Source organism: Helicoverpa zea, chromosome 3, assembly GCF_022581195.2.
Source record: "Helicoverpa zea isolate HzStark_Cry1AcR chromosome 3, ilHelZeax1.1, whole genome shotgun sequence".
Lineage (NCBI taxonomy): Eukaryota > Metazoa > Arthropoda > Insecta > Lepidoptera > Noctuidae > Helicoverpa > Helicoverpa zea.
In genome coordinates, this window is record NC_061454.1 from 12,233,919 (window position 1) to 12,253,645 (window position 19,727).

General features: G+C 36.7%; 1 protein-coding gene across 3 annotated transcripts in view; it reads right to left on the bottom strand.

The window, feature by feature from the left end:
• Nucleotides 1–4,808: 4,808 nt before the first annotated feature.
• Nucleotides 4,809–19,727, bottom strand: part of LOC124646173 (zinc finger protein chinmo) — a 52,731-nt gene continuing 37,812 nt past the window's right edge. For 2 of the 3 annotated variants that reach the window (XM_047186258.1, XM_047186256.1), the window contains exons 3-7: nucleotides 12,279–12,502; nucleotides 11,520–11,845; nucleotides 10,822–11,009; nucleotides 9,647–9,841; nucleotides 4,809–9,575 (exon numbers count right to left, since the gene is read on the bottom strand). In XM_047186258.1, the coding sequence (XP_047042214.1) occupies nucleotides 9,370–9,575; nucleotides 9,647–9,841; nucleotides 10,822–11,009; nucleotides 11,520–11,845; nucleotides 12,279–12,502 (1,139 nt within the window). In that variant the 3' untranslated portion in view covers nucleotides 4,809–9,369. The remainder of the gene's footprint in view (nucleotides 9,576–9,646; nucleotides 9,842–10,821; nucleotides 11,010–11,519; nucleotides 11,846–12,278; nucleotides 12,503–19,727) is intronic. The other variant, XM_047186257.1, reaches the window with a different exon arrangement.

Sequence of the window (19,727 nt, forward strand, 5' to 3'; positions counted from 1 at the left end):
TTCCTAGACGACAGACCCGTGTCGACGGCGCGCGTTGTTCCACGCGCTCCTCAAAGAGACGTCAGCAACCCCAGCGGGGCCCAGCAGGGCCAAGGCCTGCCGGGGCTGCGGGTTGTTCGAAAGAGATACCGCGGCCCTGGTACATAAAAGGCCTATGACGGAACACGACGATTTTAGTCAGTAAGAGTCTGACACTCCCTCACCGCTGCTAACCCACAGCGGGAGGGGTCATTTGATGATTTTACGTCGATAAAAAAAAAAAAAAAAAAAAGGGGTATCTCTTGAAACAGGGACTTTTGACAACTTTTTGGCGGAATTAACACTTTATAAATTGTCACCCTGCTCACCTTAATTTAAATTATAAATTAAAGTGCATAAACGAACATTGATTTGATATTCGACATATTCGCATAACTATGATCTTCCGTCTCGTTGCTTCCTGAGTATTAATTTCGCTAGCTTCCGTGTCGTTACGCGGCTTAATTTCACTGTTGTAATCCTTGAGAATATATTGTTTATCGGTGTAGGTGTAAGCGTAGAAGAATGCGACCAGTTCATTTCTTTAACAACCTCCTTGGAAACACTTGACTGTTTTACATAAGTTTTGTTTTACTTTTTAACGACATCCTTTTCGGACGACTTTTTCTTATGGTAGGTAGGTAAGTCTTGTATTTGTAAATGTTAATTGCCGTATGAGTTTACGTCGGAGGAAATGATCAACTTCAGAATGGATTTATTCAGTACTTAAAGCTACTAAGAATATTGGCACAGGCATTGTGTTTTTTAAGTCTATTAATGTATTATTGAATTAGTTTATTTAGTATGAAAGCTTGTTTTCCAGATTCTCGGAAGACAGACCTCGAATTAATTCCACAATCATCTAATGCGCAGTGCGGATTAAAGATCATCTAGTTAGAGCTCTTGCTAAATGCCCGAGGCTTTATTATTTACGAGTGATATTTCCGTCACTGAAAATTGTAATAATTGATATACTATTTAAATGTACTTGTGCATAAACAAAACTATTCAAATTACTTAAGTTTTATTGTAAGCAGGTATTGAGAATTTACCGTAAAAATTATTTCGAATTAAGACAAGAAATAAAAAATCTTAAATAAAGTAATACCACTAAAAATTTATATATTATACTTATATTCCGTCATTTTCAACACATTCTGCAAGATTGTACTTGAAGATTTAACTTCGTAGGTACTTTACATTCGCTGAATGATAATGAGGAGAATAGTTGATTATGCAATGTAAGCTTTTAAAACTTTTGCCCTTAAACCAAACGTCTCAAAACTGGTTCAAGTCTAAATGGCGCTTATCTAAATAGATCTCAATTACGAAAAAAGCGGGAAATGTCAGTATCTAGTTACCTACTGTGTAACTGACATTTAGCAGCCTTAAATAAACTTTTAGGTGGCTATATAATTATTGTGTTTACCGACGTTCTGATTAGCATACAATGGGTGTTTTATCAGCATAAAATATGTAAACGGACAGTCGGTTAGCCGTTATGGGGTATCCGGAAGATTGGTCTTGGACTTCGAGTCGCAAATGGCGCCCACCTTATTTGTATGATTTTGTCCTAAACCTTGCACTGGTTTGTTTTAACCGAAGTTTGTTAATGGCCATGACATTATATGCTATTTCGACTAATGATCGATTATTCCTGTCAGGAGTTAGGTAGGTCCCTACATGACAAATGGAGTAGCTTGCTTAGTATAGTAGTAGGTATCAACTTTCTGATTGTTGCTTTTACACAGCACACACGGCATTGTTTATCCATACTGGAATATTCCTTGATTGTAAGATATAATTAATGTACCTTTGGTAGAACTACCAACAATTTGATCTATTAGCAAAATGCGGACTTATCCTAAATTGTTTCTGAAGCTGAAATACTTATAGGGAACTAATTCTAAAATAAACAACACACCAAAATAATTTTAGCAACATTTTTTTATTAATTTAAGAATTCCACAATGGAACAAATTTTTCATCAATACAATATCTAGACCTAAGCCAGATAGTAGGATATTGTTGTGGGTACTGTATTCTCGTTTATTTATAATCTATTTTACGCAAAATTTATATTTAGTGCACAAATGGACAATTAAAATACCTGTATTAGAATTCTATAGCCCGCTTCGTACATTCAGTTTACAATGGGAAATAGCTAGGAGAAATCTTCAGACAGAGAAGCATGTAACGAGATACACGTAGGTACATACTCGTACATGCAAGTTTATTTATTAAAGGCAGAGACCTTTTTTGTTTTTCTGAACCTATTTCCCATAGTACACGATTTACAATCATAGATAATATTTAATTAAGTTCGGATACAGGCGCTGGCGGTTGTGAGCAACTTTCGAATACGCCTACGATTATGGTTATAGCAATTTTCGATTGCGCACATTAAAATGAGATTTTTAAAAGTTTTGGTAAATTATCAGTGCTACAACTCGTTTTCATGTATTAAACAATATTTCCGCATATTAACAACGTCATCAAATTAGACAGGAAATTGTCTACAGTAATATTAATTTTAATACGGATTATTTTAGTTGTCAGTTACCGTTCTCACATACAGCACCATGTATCCGAGCAAAATAAAATACACTCACAAGAAAATTGCAAGGCTGAAGAATACCCTGTCTTATGATTTTATAAACCGCATTGTGTAAGTGGCAAATAAGTTTATTGGCAAAAATCATTTTAATGAAATAAATTGGTATCTACTTAAATCATTCATATATACCTATTTCTTTAAATGTGCTATCATCATGTCGAATAAAGTTTAAAGACTGAAACAATAATATAGTCCTTTGTTATGACATTAGACTTGTGTGAATGAAGCCTGGTAAATGCAGATATTTAGGTTAAAATTGAATGAGACCAGGAAAAATTCTTCAGCCAGTGCAATACCAATTTACCCGAAGCAAACATAACAGTTAATCACTACGTTTACCACATAAATAACAAAATACGCCAAAATGTTTACCACACTAAAAAAATTCGCTAGAACTCGGCAAGTTATTACCGTTTTACATTTACGCACAAATTAATTTACTAATTACCGGAAAGAGTGACGCGTCCCACATTATTGTAGTAATTAATTCGTATATGGCCTTTAAGACGGCCTTTGAGGAACGCGACACTCTAAAACAAACAAGCATCGCATGTGGTCTAACCATTTGCACGTTATACCCGATGTCGGAGACTGCACTCCTAGTAGGGGATCGTCATCTGCACAGCGCTCTGTCTCCCCAGCCCGCGCAAACCAAACAATCATGTTCCAGCTACCCTGCAATCCCCTACTATGAGGACGCTTTGTCATATACCATAGATATATTTATACATTATGATAAGTCTATGTACACTCAACCCGCACCGTTCTCCACTACACCAATCGCTACATTACCCTATTAATTATATAGTACAAAAAAATGAAGTCAACTAATAAATTTCTAATGTAAAAATCACAAGTAGTGCTATTCTTACTGTTAAAGAATTATATATTCTTCCATATATATAAAAAAGTCGCTTAAAAAAATCACAGACAATCACTTTTCCTTTACAGACATAGACCACCAAACCGACGACCGTTTTTTTTTTCTTTAAGCATTACATCGCTACGTACAAAATCCTACTTAGTTTTACAACCATCCTGGTTTACAATCGATAAGTCACCGTTTTTTAACGTTCTATTATGACCACTTACTTAGATGTTGGCCGTATTGTATACCCTCGCACTCGAATGATAAATATGCAACAAAATGAATGAAAATATACGAATGATATCAACGTCGCACATCCCAACCATCGCTTGCGGGCTGCTGTACATTGTACATCGTTTGTTTTGTACTTTCCACCAAATAACCTACACTAAATTATTTTTACTGATGCCCAAAACACAAAATTTTGGCAACGTTTACATAAAATACGGATACCATTTATTTATTTTTTCCCATTAATTAATTTGTACTGGCAGTAACTTTTTAAGACTTCAGAAATTTGTACTTTAGTTCTTTGCAGACAAGAGTGCTCGTTGCTTTTTTTTAGTTTTTTTTTTTTTTAATTTTTGCATATCAATAAAAGTTAATATCTCGTACATTTACACAAAGATGACAACAAGAACATAGCTTTAAGTGACACCGAGACTTACCTCATTCGAACATAACAACATGAGAAGGATAAACACGTAAGTATAATATTTTTTATGAAATGTGTTTATTTCCAGTCATGAATGACTATAATCATTTGATTTTGAAACATCGAAATTATTCAGAATGTAAGATGAAAAATATTTTAGAGCCAGTATTTTATCATGAAAAGTGAAGTAAATGGAATATAATTATTCAATGATCAAACTCATTTCACACCGTCGCGTCAGTTATCAACCACCTTCCGTTCAGTCCGAGAACTTGTGATTTTACTCTAGTGAGGGAGTGAGCATAATTTAACATCTTACATCATATTTAATGCGAAAGAACATTAAGTTTTTTTCTTTTCATTATCAAATTCGTAGAGATCCCGAGGTACTCTCGCGATCAATTCAATAATAGTGCACCCTTAAAATATAAAAACATCCAATGATTACTTAAATATTTCCTGTCCAGTTAAGTGCAACTATTTTATGAATATTAGGTACTTAAATGTCAATTCCTTAAATAATGTACTTAAATTTATTTTAATAAACATTAAACACGATGGACGGGTGTAACTTGTCGAAGTCAAATAAATACAAAAATAAATATAGTAAGAGAAAAGGAAATAAAAACAAATAATAAAAACCAAAAAAATAATTTTGTTACATTTTTTTAATTCGCAGAAACCTAACAAACAATAATTTCTCCATTTTTTCTTTCGTCTCCTTAAAACATAGTAACATCTATGAAACACAAAAAAGTAACTGGGAAAAATTAATAATAATAAAAATTACGAATAAAAATTTATACTCCGGAGAGTGAAGGAAGGTACAATTAGATTACGTCGCTGGAGACTTGTGGCCGATCCCCCGCAAGTGTTGTGCTTACAATGAGGTACATCAATGAGATTATTACAACTAGCCTATTTAACACTTACACTAAGTTAGACCGCACCCAGCCCGGTCCGAGCTCACGTCGATGTATGTCCTCTTTGAGCATCACACTGAGTTGAGAGCACTCACTACCTTGCAGAGATTCAAATAAACGTGCTTCCTATTACCGACGACTTTACAACTGAATTCCATCCTTATTCATACATTTTTAAAACTATTCGCATAAATTTCAAAAATGGTATGTACCAGCATTTACTAAGAATAAGTATTTAGAAAAATTCTGAAGAGTAATTTATAACATTCACCATTAACATCATAAAATACAATCTGAGGGACAGTTATAGAATATGAAAAATGACTATAATTGAATCCTGAGGTAGTATATTTGTACTTTAAATTTATTATATTTTTTTTTAGTTTTTCACATTACTCTTAAACACTAACATTTTATATTTTTCCATCATATAAAAAATCTACTTAAAAGCTTACTTACGAACTAAATTACATCCTCGAGGTAGATAAACGTACATATAACTAAGAGGCTATGTAGAATATTACATTCGTAGTAAACACTTGGTCGTCATTACGTACAAGGTTCAGCTTGTGTGCCTCCTGACGCGGAGCTAGAATGTAAGCTAACTACACAGCCCATGTGACGGCAGAGGGTCACCATACCCGTAACAATCTTTGGCTTTACCATCACGACATCTCGCGATTTTATGTACACAAAAAGAGATAAAGAAACTAAAATTAACTTATACAATAATCTTATTATACGAAACTCAAAACGGAACCAATTGATGTGCTTAAACTTAAATGCAGTTTGATCCAGCAATAATGCCTCAGCAAGCAACTAAAGATAAAATAATGATTATACTCAAATTTGACTCGAAATGATATTGTTTAGATCGCTCGCTTGAAGCTGTTGTATGGCGCATTGTTGGATCCAATCGTCCTGCCGGCGCTGAGCCGCTGCCTTCTAGCCAGAGTAACAGCCACATGTACAAGGGAGATCGGCCAAGTCCAATGAAAAAGGGATTGCAAAACACCGACTAAGTGTGAATTTTCCTATCACATCAATTATAACATTACAACTATTAGGGACCACTAGTAACTTGTCCACTAATTAGCGTTAACAATGCCACAACTTAATTTTAAGACGTGTTATCCAAAATCCCACATTGTATACTGAATTTTGTACAGTTATAATCACTTGAAATTAATTTTATAATTATAGTCACAAACAATTGTGTGGGACGACACAAACTTGTTGCATAATCAAAATTGACACGTGATGTTATTGTAATCTAAGTTTTGTACCTTATAAAATTTAGAAAGAAGCAAATCCAATTATTGATTTCAAAATAACGAGCCCCAAGTGCCCACCGCTAACATTAGCCACCGTCCATAGACATACTCATAATCCCATCTTTACTTAAACGAAAAAAAGCTAAAAACATGATGCATTAATGCAATTCTCTTTTACGTATCACAAAAACATTAAATGTCAAAAGAAATCACAACTATGAATTTTAAATTCATAAGAGAAAAAAACGAAAAGACAAAAATAGAACAACTTTCTCGTCAATAATGTTAAACATAAATGTCAACAATTTGCAATTGAAGTAGCAAAAAAACATTTTCTTAACAATAATACACTAAATAAAGAATGCCGATAGTAAAATGAAAGATAATAATTTTTATACATTAATTACAAAGGATTCGGTCAACGTAAAGTATAAGTATGTAATTCCCTCCAATCCTTCTACAGACCGTTTCCACCAAGATGTTACTGAAGGCACTGCGTTTGTGATGTTGAACGCGACAGAGCACAACGTTATCGATCATTGTCTTGTATAAGACACAGTGTCACATCGTGCATCGTTGCCAAATAACGCAACCTAAACTAATCGGTTAAATACCACCCTACCAAGTCCAAGAGAGGTCACAGACAAATAAAATTAAATAAAAAGATTTTTCTGTGCGATAATTCTCAAAAATCGACATTTTCCCCCGGGCGTTCCCCCCAAACCGCTATGTCCATTTTTTCTTATTTTTTCCTTTATTTGCGAACCATAACAACTATTCACTCGCTCATTCATAATGCCCTTCTGAGAAATATTACGTAGAGCTGAGAAATCTAAAATTTTGAAACTTTTTTAACTGTTTTGTTTTTTTTTTTTAGTTAAATGTAGTTAAAAGCAAAGCCTGTGAACTCCTGCCACTATGTACCTTTCCATGACCCAACTTTAAATGATACAGAAATCAATACAGATTTACTCTTAATGTTTTTGGCTATGTTTTTTTTATTATTTAGAAAAAGAGATTTTCAATAAAAATATCAATTTAAGTTAGTATAGTGTACAAATAGATTTTTAAAATAGCCTGTCTATTCGAATCTAAAAATATTCAGATATTTTACTGTATATAGCTTCTACTCGGTCTATTGATACTAATAGTCGACTTTATTCTATTCATATATGTATTATACAAAATTATTCGGACAATGTACTGTAATCGATAAAATTTACTACTTTTATATTTTTCTAACAGGTGTCTCTATTAAAACTATTTCGCTTGAATAATTTGAACTATCTATTGGTTGTATAAGTATAACGGTAAAGTTTGTATGTAATATATGAATAGAACTTTATATTTTCTTTGTTTTTCATAACAAAAACGAGGTAACCATTCCAAGAGAACTAAAACGCTGTCTTACAAATGGTACTAAACAACAGAAACTAAATATTAAAAAAAGTCACTGAGCCTTTATAAATCATTCTTGTCATAAATATATTCAATAAAACGTGTATCCTAAAATATAAATATAATAATAAATATGAATGCAACCTATTCCTAAATATCAGGAATAAAACACACAGTAGCTACATTCACACTTAACAAAAATAAATAAAATAATACGATGTGAACTTAAAATTGAGGATATTTGGCACAGTACCATCTGCTTTAAGGCCTGTTCAGACATTTGTGATGCTCGCTGCAGCGGGTCCCAAGCCGACTAGCCATGCGGTATTGTCACATCTAACTAATCTAGCTAATGTCCCTACTGCTAAGGATAGCAAAAAGGTGTTATAAATTGTAGATGTAAAGAACATCCATTCAACTAAGGTAATTATATTCTGTCATCATATTACTATAGGAATGGAATTAATGAGTTTTGCTACCCACTGCGTATACATATGAATAGGCCTTTATGTAACAAAAACTATTTATTGCAGCTGAATGTAAACTTGTAGTTTAACACGTGGACGCCGCCGATGCCAACACAACAAAATATAATACAATGACATCGACGAGCGCCCCTACATTTATCATTTAAATAATTATTTTCTTTAAAAATCTCAACTGGTTGCACTTGAAATGACTAGGAATATAAAAGTAGTAAGTGGCCTTCATATAAATGCACTAAGACGAAAAACAAAATCTTTATATAACGGAATGTTAAAATCGACACCATCCCATTGAAACATATAATTATTTGGTCTCAATAGTAACATCCGCCCAGGCGAGCCTGTTACCAGCGACTATGATGGATTTGTTTACTCATTCATGAATCGAACCTTATATGCAATTCTTTTTAATAACACGATTTGTTTACCTAACTACTTATGTATCTAGGGCAAAATTGTACTTTGTACAAAACTAAAACCGTTCTTCTTGCACTGTACAGTAAAAAACTGCTGAAACTTTACTATTCCGTATATGTTCGCACTTCTTTTCGTCTGTTTTGTTAGCGACAGTGTGGCAAATATGAAAATAATAAATTATACAGCCTGTTTCTATTGTATCACAGATATGTCGAATGCGTAACTAAAATCGTATATATCTAGTCTATTGTCATTATGTTAGGTAATTAATAAAAATAAAAAAATAATAATGTAAAAAGAGGTAGTTTTGCCACAGAGTGTCGATACGCGTGTTTCAACCTAGGCCAAGGCGATTTACAACATTCTCCTATTATTTACATACACTTAGCCTATGACCATCAGTCTCAACAACATTTCTAAGATTCCCTAGCTCAGGTATTTAAAAGCTACGTCGCAACTCGACCGAGAGCACAAAATAAATCGTCTATAAAAAGGTAACTCCGTATCGCAGTCGACCGGACGCCGTCGAATGCAAAAAATGAGGTACTCGCGAAACGACGGTGCGAAGGAGGTACGATATTTTAGAAACACCGGACGCGTACTGAGCAACCATTCAAAGTCACACACTTTAAATTAAGTAACAATTATCGCACAATTCTTAAAAACGTTAAGATCAATTTCTGAGGTAGATAGTGTGGAGGCCGGGCGCGGCGGTTACTGCGCGTGGTGCAGCGCGGCGGGCGGCAGGTGCGCGCGGTGCTCGCGCGCGATGTGGCGCCGCACGGTGTTGTTGCGCGTGAAGGTGCGGCTGCAGTGCGGGCACGGCACGCGGATGCCCTGGTGCCGCTGCCGGATGTGCGCGCGCAGGTTGGTCTCGTAGCCGTACAGCCGCTCGCAGTACGGGCACTTCAGCTTCTTGCCTGCACACACACGGAACGTCAGTGTTCGCTCGGCCGCCGCCGAGGCTAGCCAGCTGTATAGCGATGCTCACCGTCGGCAGTGGCGATGCCGCCGGACTTGCTGGTGATGAGCTTGGTGGGCCAGATGTCGGGGTTGGGCTTGGGCGGCACGGGCGACGTCTCCATGGGCTTGTCGTGGTAGTTGGCGTTGGGCAGCGAGGTCGCCGGCGGCGGCGAGTTGTTGTATCCGGGCGGTTGGTAGTCGTTCTCGCTTTTTATCCGTAAATCTGAAAATTATTATTTTATTTGTACTTTCCTTCATACATATTTGTATACAACTAGCCGTCCTACGCTATCTACGATACAAATCGAAAACAGACTACAGCGGCATGCGAATTCAAAAGCGATGTATTTTCTGGCGAAGAATTATCTTGGGGATGGGTCTTAGGGTGCGACCACATCTGGCGAATGTGCCGCGAATGTGCAGCTCGCGAGCCGTTTGCGACCTGCCCGCGAGCTGCGCGCGTGCATTTTTGTTCGTGCGCCGCTTCTGCGCCGCCCGCGCGCAGCTCGCGCGCGACCTAAGCGCCGCACGCGAGCGGCGCGCAGGCGGCGCGCGACGTCTGACATCTTCGATAGTACTGAGCCAGTATACGGAACTGTAAGGGCGAGAACTGAGTGCGCGCGGATCGCGCGCCGCTCGCGCGCTCTATACGAGCCTTGCATGAGTTGCGCTAAAGAGGCACACCAAGCTATTGCAGTGACTGCACGCGCGCAGCTCGCAGACGGCTCGCAATCGGCTCGCGTTCTGCGCATTCGCGGCACATTCGCCAGATGTGGACGCACCCTTATATGACGCCTAATAACATCCTTTGGATGTAGGTACAAAAGATATCAAAACATTTCTCAAGTTAATGAATACTATACGCCCCCCAATGCCTTCGCCAGGCGTGCTGATTATGGAAGATGATGATGAATGATAATGAAATTAGAGTGATAAGCAATGCCATCATCGGAACCAGGTCAATATTCAGCAATTGATGTTAATGATCCGACGAAAAGTGAAAAGCTGTTAACAGTGGACGACAAAAGGACCTTTGAGACAAAAATTGTTCAACCATTGAATTCTTTTGATTTCGCTTTAGTTAAGTACATTAGAAATTATGAGTTTGTTTCGAACGGTTCTAATGTATTTGACCAGGTCTTAAACAAAATGTTCCCGTCTTCCAAATCACCACGCAAATACACTAGGTGTTGTAAAACATACCTTCAGCACCTTGGTCATTGTTGAGTCGTTCGGGCATGTCGTCGCTGGCGCCGCGCTCGTAGCCGTTGTTCTTGGGCGGCGCGGGCGCGGGCAGCTCGGCCGCGTCCTCGTAGCGCGCGGCGCCGGGCGACGAGCGCGTGTCCGGCTCGTCCGCCACGCTGCCGCAGTGCGACGACGACGAGCTTTGCCTGCAACAGCGCTAAGCTTCACATGCCTATTCACGGATCGGCTCTTGTTTGTTGTTCTTCTAACCTTAGCCAAATTAAATAAAACGGTTGTAAGCACATTTGTATGCTAATGACGATATCTTTGGTTTTCTTGCCGATTCCAAAATTCCAAATTAAAATGTCGGAACCATTTTGACAAACGAATGTGTAATGGTATTCGTTCAGCACCAACGTGGGAAACTGTCACCCACTTTCGCAACGTACGAAAAAGCAATTAGATAAACATTAAGTCCATTGATAGCAATGAACGCAGTGTATACTATTCGCGATGTGTCATTTCTAGGTCAAGTTTGATTACTGCATTTATCACCCATACAAACTGGAACATATTGACCTATTCCAATAATAAATGCGAAGAAGTTTAACGTACGTCATCAGCAGAAAATCCTCGTAAGCACGACGAATTATAAATTTAGACGGCAGAACACTCACTGTAATCATATTGAATGGTGGGTGTCCCTTAGTATTCACCTGTAATTCCTAGCGTGTGGGCTCTGAGACGGCGACGGCTTGGGCGGCGCGGGGCGGCGGTGGCCGGCCGCGTGCATGGGCAGGTGCGCTGGCGGCGCGTAGCGGCTCATGCTGCCGCTGCCGTGCATCGGCATGCCGTACTGCGGCATGATCGGAGCGAACGTGGCTGTGTGCGAAGACGGCGCAGCTGACTCCTGCACCTCACAATTTCCTGACCCTGACACCGGACTGGTTTTGATGCGTGCCTGATGGCGGTCTCCAGAGTTCTGCTGAGTTTGCTGCTTCACCCAAGCGTCCTGAGACATTTCCATCGACAGGCCTTTGACCTGGAAACATAACATTGTAAATAAGAATCAGGTTTTGATCCAACACTTGTGTCAATTTGCGTGTATTTATATGATAATAGCATTGACGTATATTGTAAACAACGTCCAGATGTGTAACTTTGGCCTTAGCGCATTGTGTGCAATTCGTAAGCACCGAATGTGCCTCGGCTTAAAAATATTTACACTATGACTCTGTTGATATCATATTATTATGAAAGATTAACTTTAGTATGGATGCATATTGAATTATTTTTCAGTACTAACAACTGAGTGGACTTTCCCGATTCGCATTTTCTAAATAATTTGCCTGTAACAGTAGAATTCCCAAAGAAATTCAGAAGACATACCCAAATAAAACAGTAGTCCTAGGGTACCTATTCTAATAATAAATTTTTTGTGGTGTACAGTTTGGGCAGTGTTATGTGAAACGTACCTGCAAGTTCTCTCCACTCTTGAGGAAGCTGGAGAGCGCGTCCTGGCTGACGTGCACCTCGCCTTTGTACATGAACTCGAGCAGCGCCTGCATGTTGTCGGCCGTGGTGGCCTCAAGGATGACGTAACACGCGCCCGCATGGCTCGGCGGCGCCGTGTCGAACAACTCCTGGAAGTGCTTACTGCATGCTGCCAGGATCACCTTGTGAGCTTTGAATTGGCGTCCTGGAACAAGTCGGGTTTGCCGTTAGTTTTACATTTTTAGAAGACATAGATGTTTTAGGAAATCACATAATTTATCAACCAGATATGTTAGGAATGTTTTCGTCTTACTTATAAATAAATTGGAGATCCGAAAACGTAACGGGATTGTTCATGCTACACAGCCTAGACATAACTCACTAAAATCTGGAAAAACAATAAAAGAAAATAAACAGTTCAATTCAAAGAATCAAAAACCGTTTCGAGAGAGCTGGTATTTGATGAATCTTCACTAATCCCTATGACCCTATTGTCTATTTTTATATATTTGAATATATTAAACATCGTAAGTCCCAGCCCACGCGATGCAATAAACAATAAACAAAAGTCAAGGTAGCTAGTCCCAGAGTAATTCTGAGAAGCGTAAGAGGGGAACATCTTTACACCGTGTACTGTACAGACCGAATGATCAATTTATTTTTGTGTTAAATCTAGCTTATCAGCCCGTTTAGTTTTGACAGATCTTTTTTTTAAAGATCAAAATTAGATTAACCTCCATGCTAAGTTCAAACCTGAATAGTAATTCACATTGTTGTGACAAAGTGTATACTTTGTTTAAAGAAAGTTTTCAAAGTATTTCTAGTAGCATCTGCCCTTGGCCTACTGAAGTTAAAACAGGTCGAGCACGATTATGATGTATTTTTAATCTGAGATTATTAATGAATCTTGATGGGGACTATTTTAATTTGTCATAGATTTATAACATGGTTAATTGCAGCGATTTGTCTCCTTGTTTAACGTGGCCAGAAGAATTAAAAAAAAATGAGCGCAGACGCACTGCTGTAACAATCAACAAACACTTCATAGTTAGGTATTCTCTCTTCATAACCATAGTAATTGATTCACCGTTGTAAACATAGATGGCGTTACTATAACATAACTATTTTTTACTAAACTCTTCAAACGGAGCACGTTGTTTGTTTTCAACGCTTTTCTTATAGGTTTCTTTCTAATTTACGATTTCGTTTGAAAATCTAGTAAATTATGTATTTTCGGGCTTAACGATTGTTTCTCAAGGTTAAATTGGATGTAATAATATTTACTCAAGTGTTATTGGAATGCTACAGGGCTCGATATTAGGACCCCGAACATTCATGGATTGATTATTAGCTATAGTTTTTATCAGTGTTTTACTATTGTGTCGATATAGGCCACGCGTATCCGCCGGGCGCACTATAGATAGCCGGAGTACTTATACCATTACGTCATTACTCACGGAGCGCGGAACAAAATACGGTTAGCCTTGGACCCGCGGTCGTATGCGCTGGGGAAGGCCGGCCACACGCACTCTGATTAACCGACGATCGATAGTAGCCAGCGTTTGTAGTTACAAGTTTGCATTTTTTATGACGATTATTATTTTTACGTAGGGCTTTGAGGAAAATCGACTGAAGTAATATTTAACTGACTATCACGTTATAACATTCAATGAATGCATGAAAAACGACTTATTACAAATATTTTTTTTGGAATTCATATCCGTTACTTCAACACTGGCTAATTACCCACTTAGATTAAATGGTACTAATATTATCTAACCAAATAGTTGCCAATTCAACAAATAGTAAAAATTCGCATACAAAGAACGCACATTAACGTCTGCTTGCATATTCATAAACTAATGTAGGTTTAATGGTATTCGCTAAGCTTTTTTTAGCATACACGACCTTCAATCACTGGTTTTAAATGCCGTTTACATTCCTTTGTTTATTTTTTACAAATTTAACAATTTATATTTAATTGGCGTTAAGATAAAATGCGTATTTCCGACATAGTTTTGTCTACTTAAATGTTGAAAATTGTATAGGTATGTTATTCATTTCCTTTATTATCATACGAAACCAGTAATGATTAGGGCTAGTTCTGCTCACTATTAGTGGAACTATTATTCTGCTTACGTTACTCAATTGATAAAAATAGAATAATGTTTATATTATGTCTACTTTTAACTGTATTTTTGTAGATCATTCTGTAGTTATTTGACTTATAGATTGAAACTAAAATCCGATAATCCATTTAATAAAACAGCTAAAAAAATATCCTTGTGAATTTATGATTCAAACATTAAATATTCTGGGTCTTTCCATTTTCCTCTAAAACAGTAAAGGAACAATAGTTTGCTGTGAATTAATGATTTGCCTCAACGGAGTGGGGTGATAACGTGCTGAAACCTACGTGTGTATGCCTACCGTAAAAGGAGTTATTACGCATTCACTATAGTAATGTTGGAGTAGTGTGATTCCAATAAAACCACAACTTTTATTTCTTTCAGAGTCTATAACGATCAGGAATTTCCGATGGGTTTCACAGTACGTTTTAAAAAATAAATATTCTCATAACTTTTTAGGAAGTATAAAATATACTATTACTTTGACGATGTAAAGTGCAAAATCATTTAATAGCTTTGTAGACTTTTACAAATTTACTTATTTTTTTATTTGGAGCAATTAGCAGCATTAGCAAAATAATATTTCAAAGCAACAATATTTTATTTTATTCATAGTCTTTTTCGCTAAAATCGCAAGCTTGCAACCAGCCTACGGCCGAGGCACAGCGTTGCACGACCGATTCGCTTCTACAAACCACGCCCACGGATTTATTTCAAATACTTCCTCGTTCTTCGACCTATTTTGTTACATTTTTATAGTGGTAGTACCTATTTGTTTTAACAAATAAACACTTTTAGAATAATACATTTTTTATAGCGTAAATATACTTTATAATACAAAGAATTAATAAATAAAACAATTGAAAATAAAATTAAACTTTTGTTCTAAAGAAAAACAGTGCTACGAAAATCTAGACTACCTAGGTACTACGAGCGCTACGAGTTTTGCTACAAAGTTTCGTAGCATTTTGCTACATTTTGTTGAATGAAGTAAAATTATTTTCGTACTTATCAATCATCATATACATAATCAAATGGAATGAGTTTTTTAGAATAACTACTTAGTAACAATGTTTATATCGAATTTTGTACATTTACACAACTTTCATTTTGTACATTTACGTTAATGATGTCGACGGTGCATGATGGTATTAGCAATAACAACGTAGGTACAAAGATGCGTATCGACTACTATTTTATTATCCCACTCATAGCGAAACATATTCGTTATAGTTGTGATTTGTAACTACAAGTTTTAATATTAGAATTGATAAACAAAATAAATGTTTTTCTCTCATAATGCGTTGTTTTTATGATCATTGTCTATTTAGATATTATGTTATAATTTATTTGTAACCAAAAAAAAGGTTTACAGTCTATTCATTACGTCTATATACTTTAATAAGCTAATTATGGTACTAAAGAACTTACACTTTTCAAGTCAATTAACTTCTCAAAACCCCGAGTTCTTTTAAAATTATTTTTAATTTTCTCTCTCATTTATAATTTTCAATAAATCTAATGCACACTCTAATACATAATAACTTTCTGCATGAACTAAAAATGACATAGCATTCTCACTTCCGTTAAAGAAAGATTACAAAAATCTTAACAAATAGAATACATGGCTACTCAAGTTACGTAAGCATTACTTTATATAAAACTAGGTACAGTACCAATCTATCATTAATCCTATCTGCGAGTACGCGCTGTAATCTGTTATCAGAGAGGTACCTTCGAGCCCTGCGCATGATTTGATATGAAGCCACGTTATATAAGTTTACACGGAAACATCCGTTTAACAATGAAAACGAAACTACTGCTTTTTAATATTACAAACCAATAGTTTCCTACGTACGTAAGCCCATGTTATGGCTAGGTTATATATGTATATATATATTGCACAGATTATCAATAATGGTCATTACCATTTATTATAGGCATTTTTATTAATATGTGTATCCTACACCCCAACCTGAAAAGTCAAGCTCTTATAGTGGAAATATTATACATACATGTTCATTACCAACCTATGTACTGTTTACAAAAAGATAATATAAATAATATATGTAATTTATGTAAATTGACGGATCATGTCGTTAACACCTTGAAGGATTTTGTATGGGTATTTGTGAACAAAGTTGTTTACTATAAATGTTGTTTTAATAATAATACCTACATAAATGCAAAATGAAAATACAAGACAATCGTACATAAATAGTGTATAAAAGCAAATATATGAGATATATAAGTTTAAGTACTAAACTCTTTGTACCTATACACACTTAATAACTGGCACTCGTCTAGTAGATACAGAATTAAGAACCCAAAAAAAAACTAAATAATTGAGCAAAATTACATCAACATCTTTGAATATTAATTAAAAAATCCCTTCAAAGCGTCTCTACATGTTCTGCACCTATAAATAAAATTGTTCCTCACAATCTAATTTCACGCTTTCAAGAAACATAAAGCTCATCATCAACGCATAAACCACTGCAGTTTCACAACGCGCATGCGCCCACCGCTGCGCCCGCGCTGTCGCGGCTTTAACGAGGAAATGAGCGAACGACATTGGTCGCTCGCGCAACTTGCAACACCACTGACATTGGCCCCATTTCGGGACCTACAAACGTTATCGTGCATGTGTGCATGCTACCGACGTTATATTTTTACGTTATGATAATTCGAACGTATATTTGTGGGTCTTTTTTTTTTAATATTTCAGTTCTTAGAATAAATATTTCATTTAAAAGAATTATCGCATTGTAAACGAAGTTCTGAATGTACAAAATTTTAAATTCTGAAAACTATGTTCGTGAAAGGTTACGTTGCGTAAAATAGTACCTTTCTTTCTTATGATCACGTTTCGGAACTGCTTAGATGAGTAATCTGTTTATTTGTAATCAAAACCTCAAATAGCCCGTTGCCCGTTGCCCGTAAATTAAATAATCTACGAAATAGCGAGCCGAAAACGTGTCACTTAGTTTATAATAATAACTCATTGAATTTTATCGCACTAGCTTATATACTAGTCCGGTGCGTCCCAATTCCGTCGAGTGTTAACCCAAACATGCTGTTCTCATCATTTGAGGGCCCCTGTGACCATACGATATTGCAACGCGGAGCGTGGCGTAAATAGGTCACCAGCGACTGAATAGATTATAAGGATGGTTACGAGTCGTTCTTTTATGTAGAACACCTTTAAAAATTCAATGATATCATACAATTTTCAATGACACACGTTATTGATCTAATTGTAACGTATTTGTGTTGTGACATTACAATGAGCTAGTTAGAATATTTGTTTATTCGTAGACTACACTAGTCTTGAATGAATTCTATGAGTTTGACACATATTATTTTTCGTGAAGCACGTTTAACTGCCAAAACGGAATAACAATTGATTAAAGAAGTAACCATAATGTTATTCAACCGATAAAATGTCCTTTTATAGATCGTAAATGTCTACTGGCGAACTCGGACTTTCCCATACGGATACGTCCCTAAAGATTCAGACAAATTAAATTTCTTATCAACTTGAGTGATGGGAAATGATAACTTGTTCATAAATCCTATCATACATAGCGAGTGTCACATCCATATTTTGTCAATCACAGATCTTAATTTTTATTACAATTGTAGCACATAGTTCTACTCAGAATGAAAAAACTACATGTTTCATTCAATTAAATTATAAGCTAGTATAAATGTAGTACAATTGTTCCACTTTTTTTATGGAACAAAGTAATTATGTCTATACATATGTGCAGGTCTGATGTAGTTATTCAAATTATCGGTTTTTTAGGTTTAAAATCCAAGAAATCAGAGTAACGTTTTTGCTTCAAAAAATAATAAATGTTTATAAGTCAATCTTAATTTATCCACAAATGAAGAAAATTTTGTAAGAATTAATAATCGAACTAATATTAAAAAACAAGACGAAAAAAAAGACGAAAATAGCAGACAAACATCTGCGATTTCCCCAACATCCGGGAGCGAAAGCCGAAAATTCGGAGCGAATGCGAAATCAAATTGAAAATTGAGTTCCCCACCCGTAGATATAAGCTCCAAAGCCCGGATGCAAGTGAAAACGACATCACGGGGGGAGGACGACTAACCCCATTCCACTCGCACGCACACATACACAGTGTACATGACAACGCATCCCACCCGCTGGGTGTGCCTCCCAAATTCAAGGTCGGCGCGGGAGGCACGCAGGGTCGCGGGAGCGAGACAGAGACACGCACCCCCACTGAAAGTGCAAGTGAATGCGTGAGAGAAAATCAATCTTGCACGGAGTGGGGGCGGCTGGAAAACTAGGTGAACCGCTTCGGACGTTCGGTTTTTGTGCGTGTGCTGATTGTTAATAGCACTGCAATTACAATTTTGGGATACGTTTTAGGTTTAGGTCGTTTAGTGTTTGGATCGATAGTAGCATTGTGTTCGTAGATAACTATAAGACCGTTATGTTGAAAGCAGTCATAAAAAGGCTGTGGTTTAAAGGCCTAGATTTTGAGAATTATGTAGCACAAAATACCGCTCTATCTATCACACATTTGAGGTATTATAGGCTTTCAAAAACGTACGAAGACTTCCCAGAACACAAAGACAGAAGTCTGTCATATGATATCTGAAAGTGGACGGTTCTGTACAAGTAGTACAAGAAAATCTTTTTCAAATTACCTTATAATATTTAAGGAACACTAAAATCTTTCATACATTTTACCATAGTTTTATGCGTAAGTATGTAGAATAAACTCATGAACTGTATATTAATTAGTACAGAAGTTTAAAGCCTAAACCTAAAGCAATGGAAAATGTGTGGCTGAACAGAAAATTTACGGAATACCGACCCTTGCTGCACACGATCGATCTCTTTGATTAACGAAACCGCTCAATCATCATGACTGAACAATTTTGGCAAAGGTAAATTTAACCCTTCCGCCGCATCCCTCACAAATCAATATAGGGGTACATGCGTCGGGGGTAGAAATTAGGCCTACACTAAATATGCACAACTATACAGGAGATTCCAGGGCCCGCTAAGGGTGGCTTGACGTGTATAATGCACTCAAGTATAGACTGCGGGGGACGGGGCGCTCGCTGCGGTATTAGGGAGGGGGGAGACCTTACTCCCCCATCCTGATGTTTGGCCGACCGCAGCAACACCTTGATTTTTAGACCAAACCTGCGTGATCAAGTTTTTTTACCTATAAGTACATATATTTTATACTGGTTTGCGAGTTATGCATTGTTAGTTTTTTTATAGGTTTTTTTATTACGCACACTAGTTAGGCC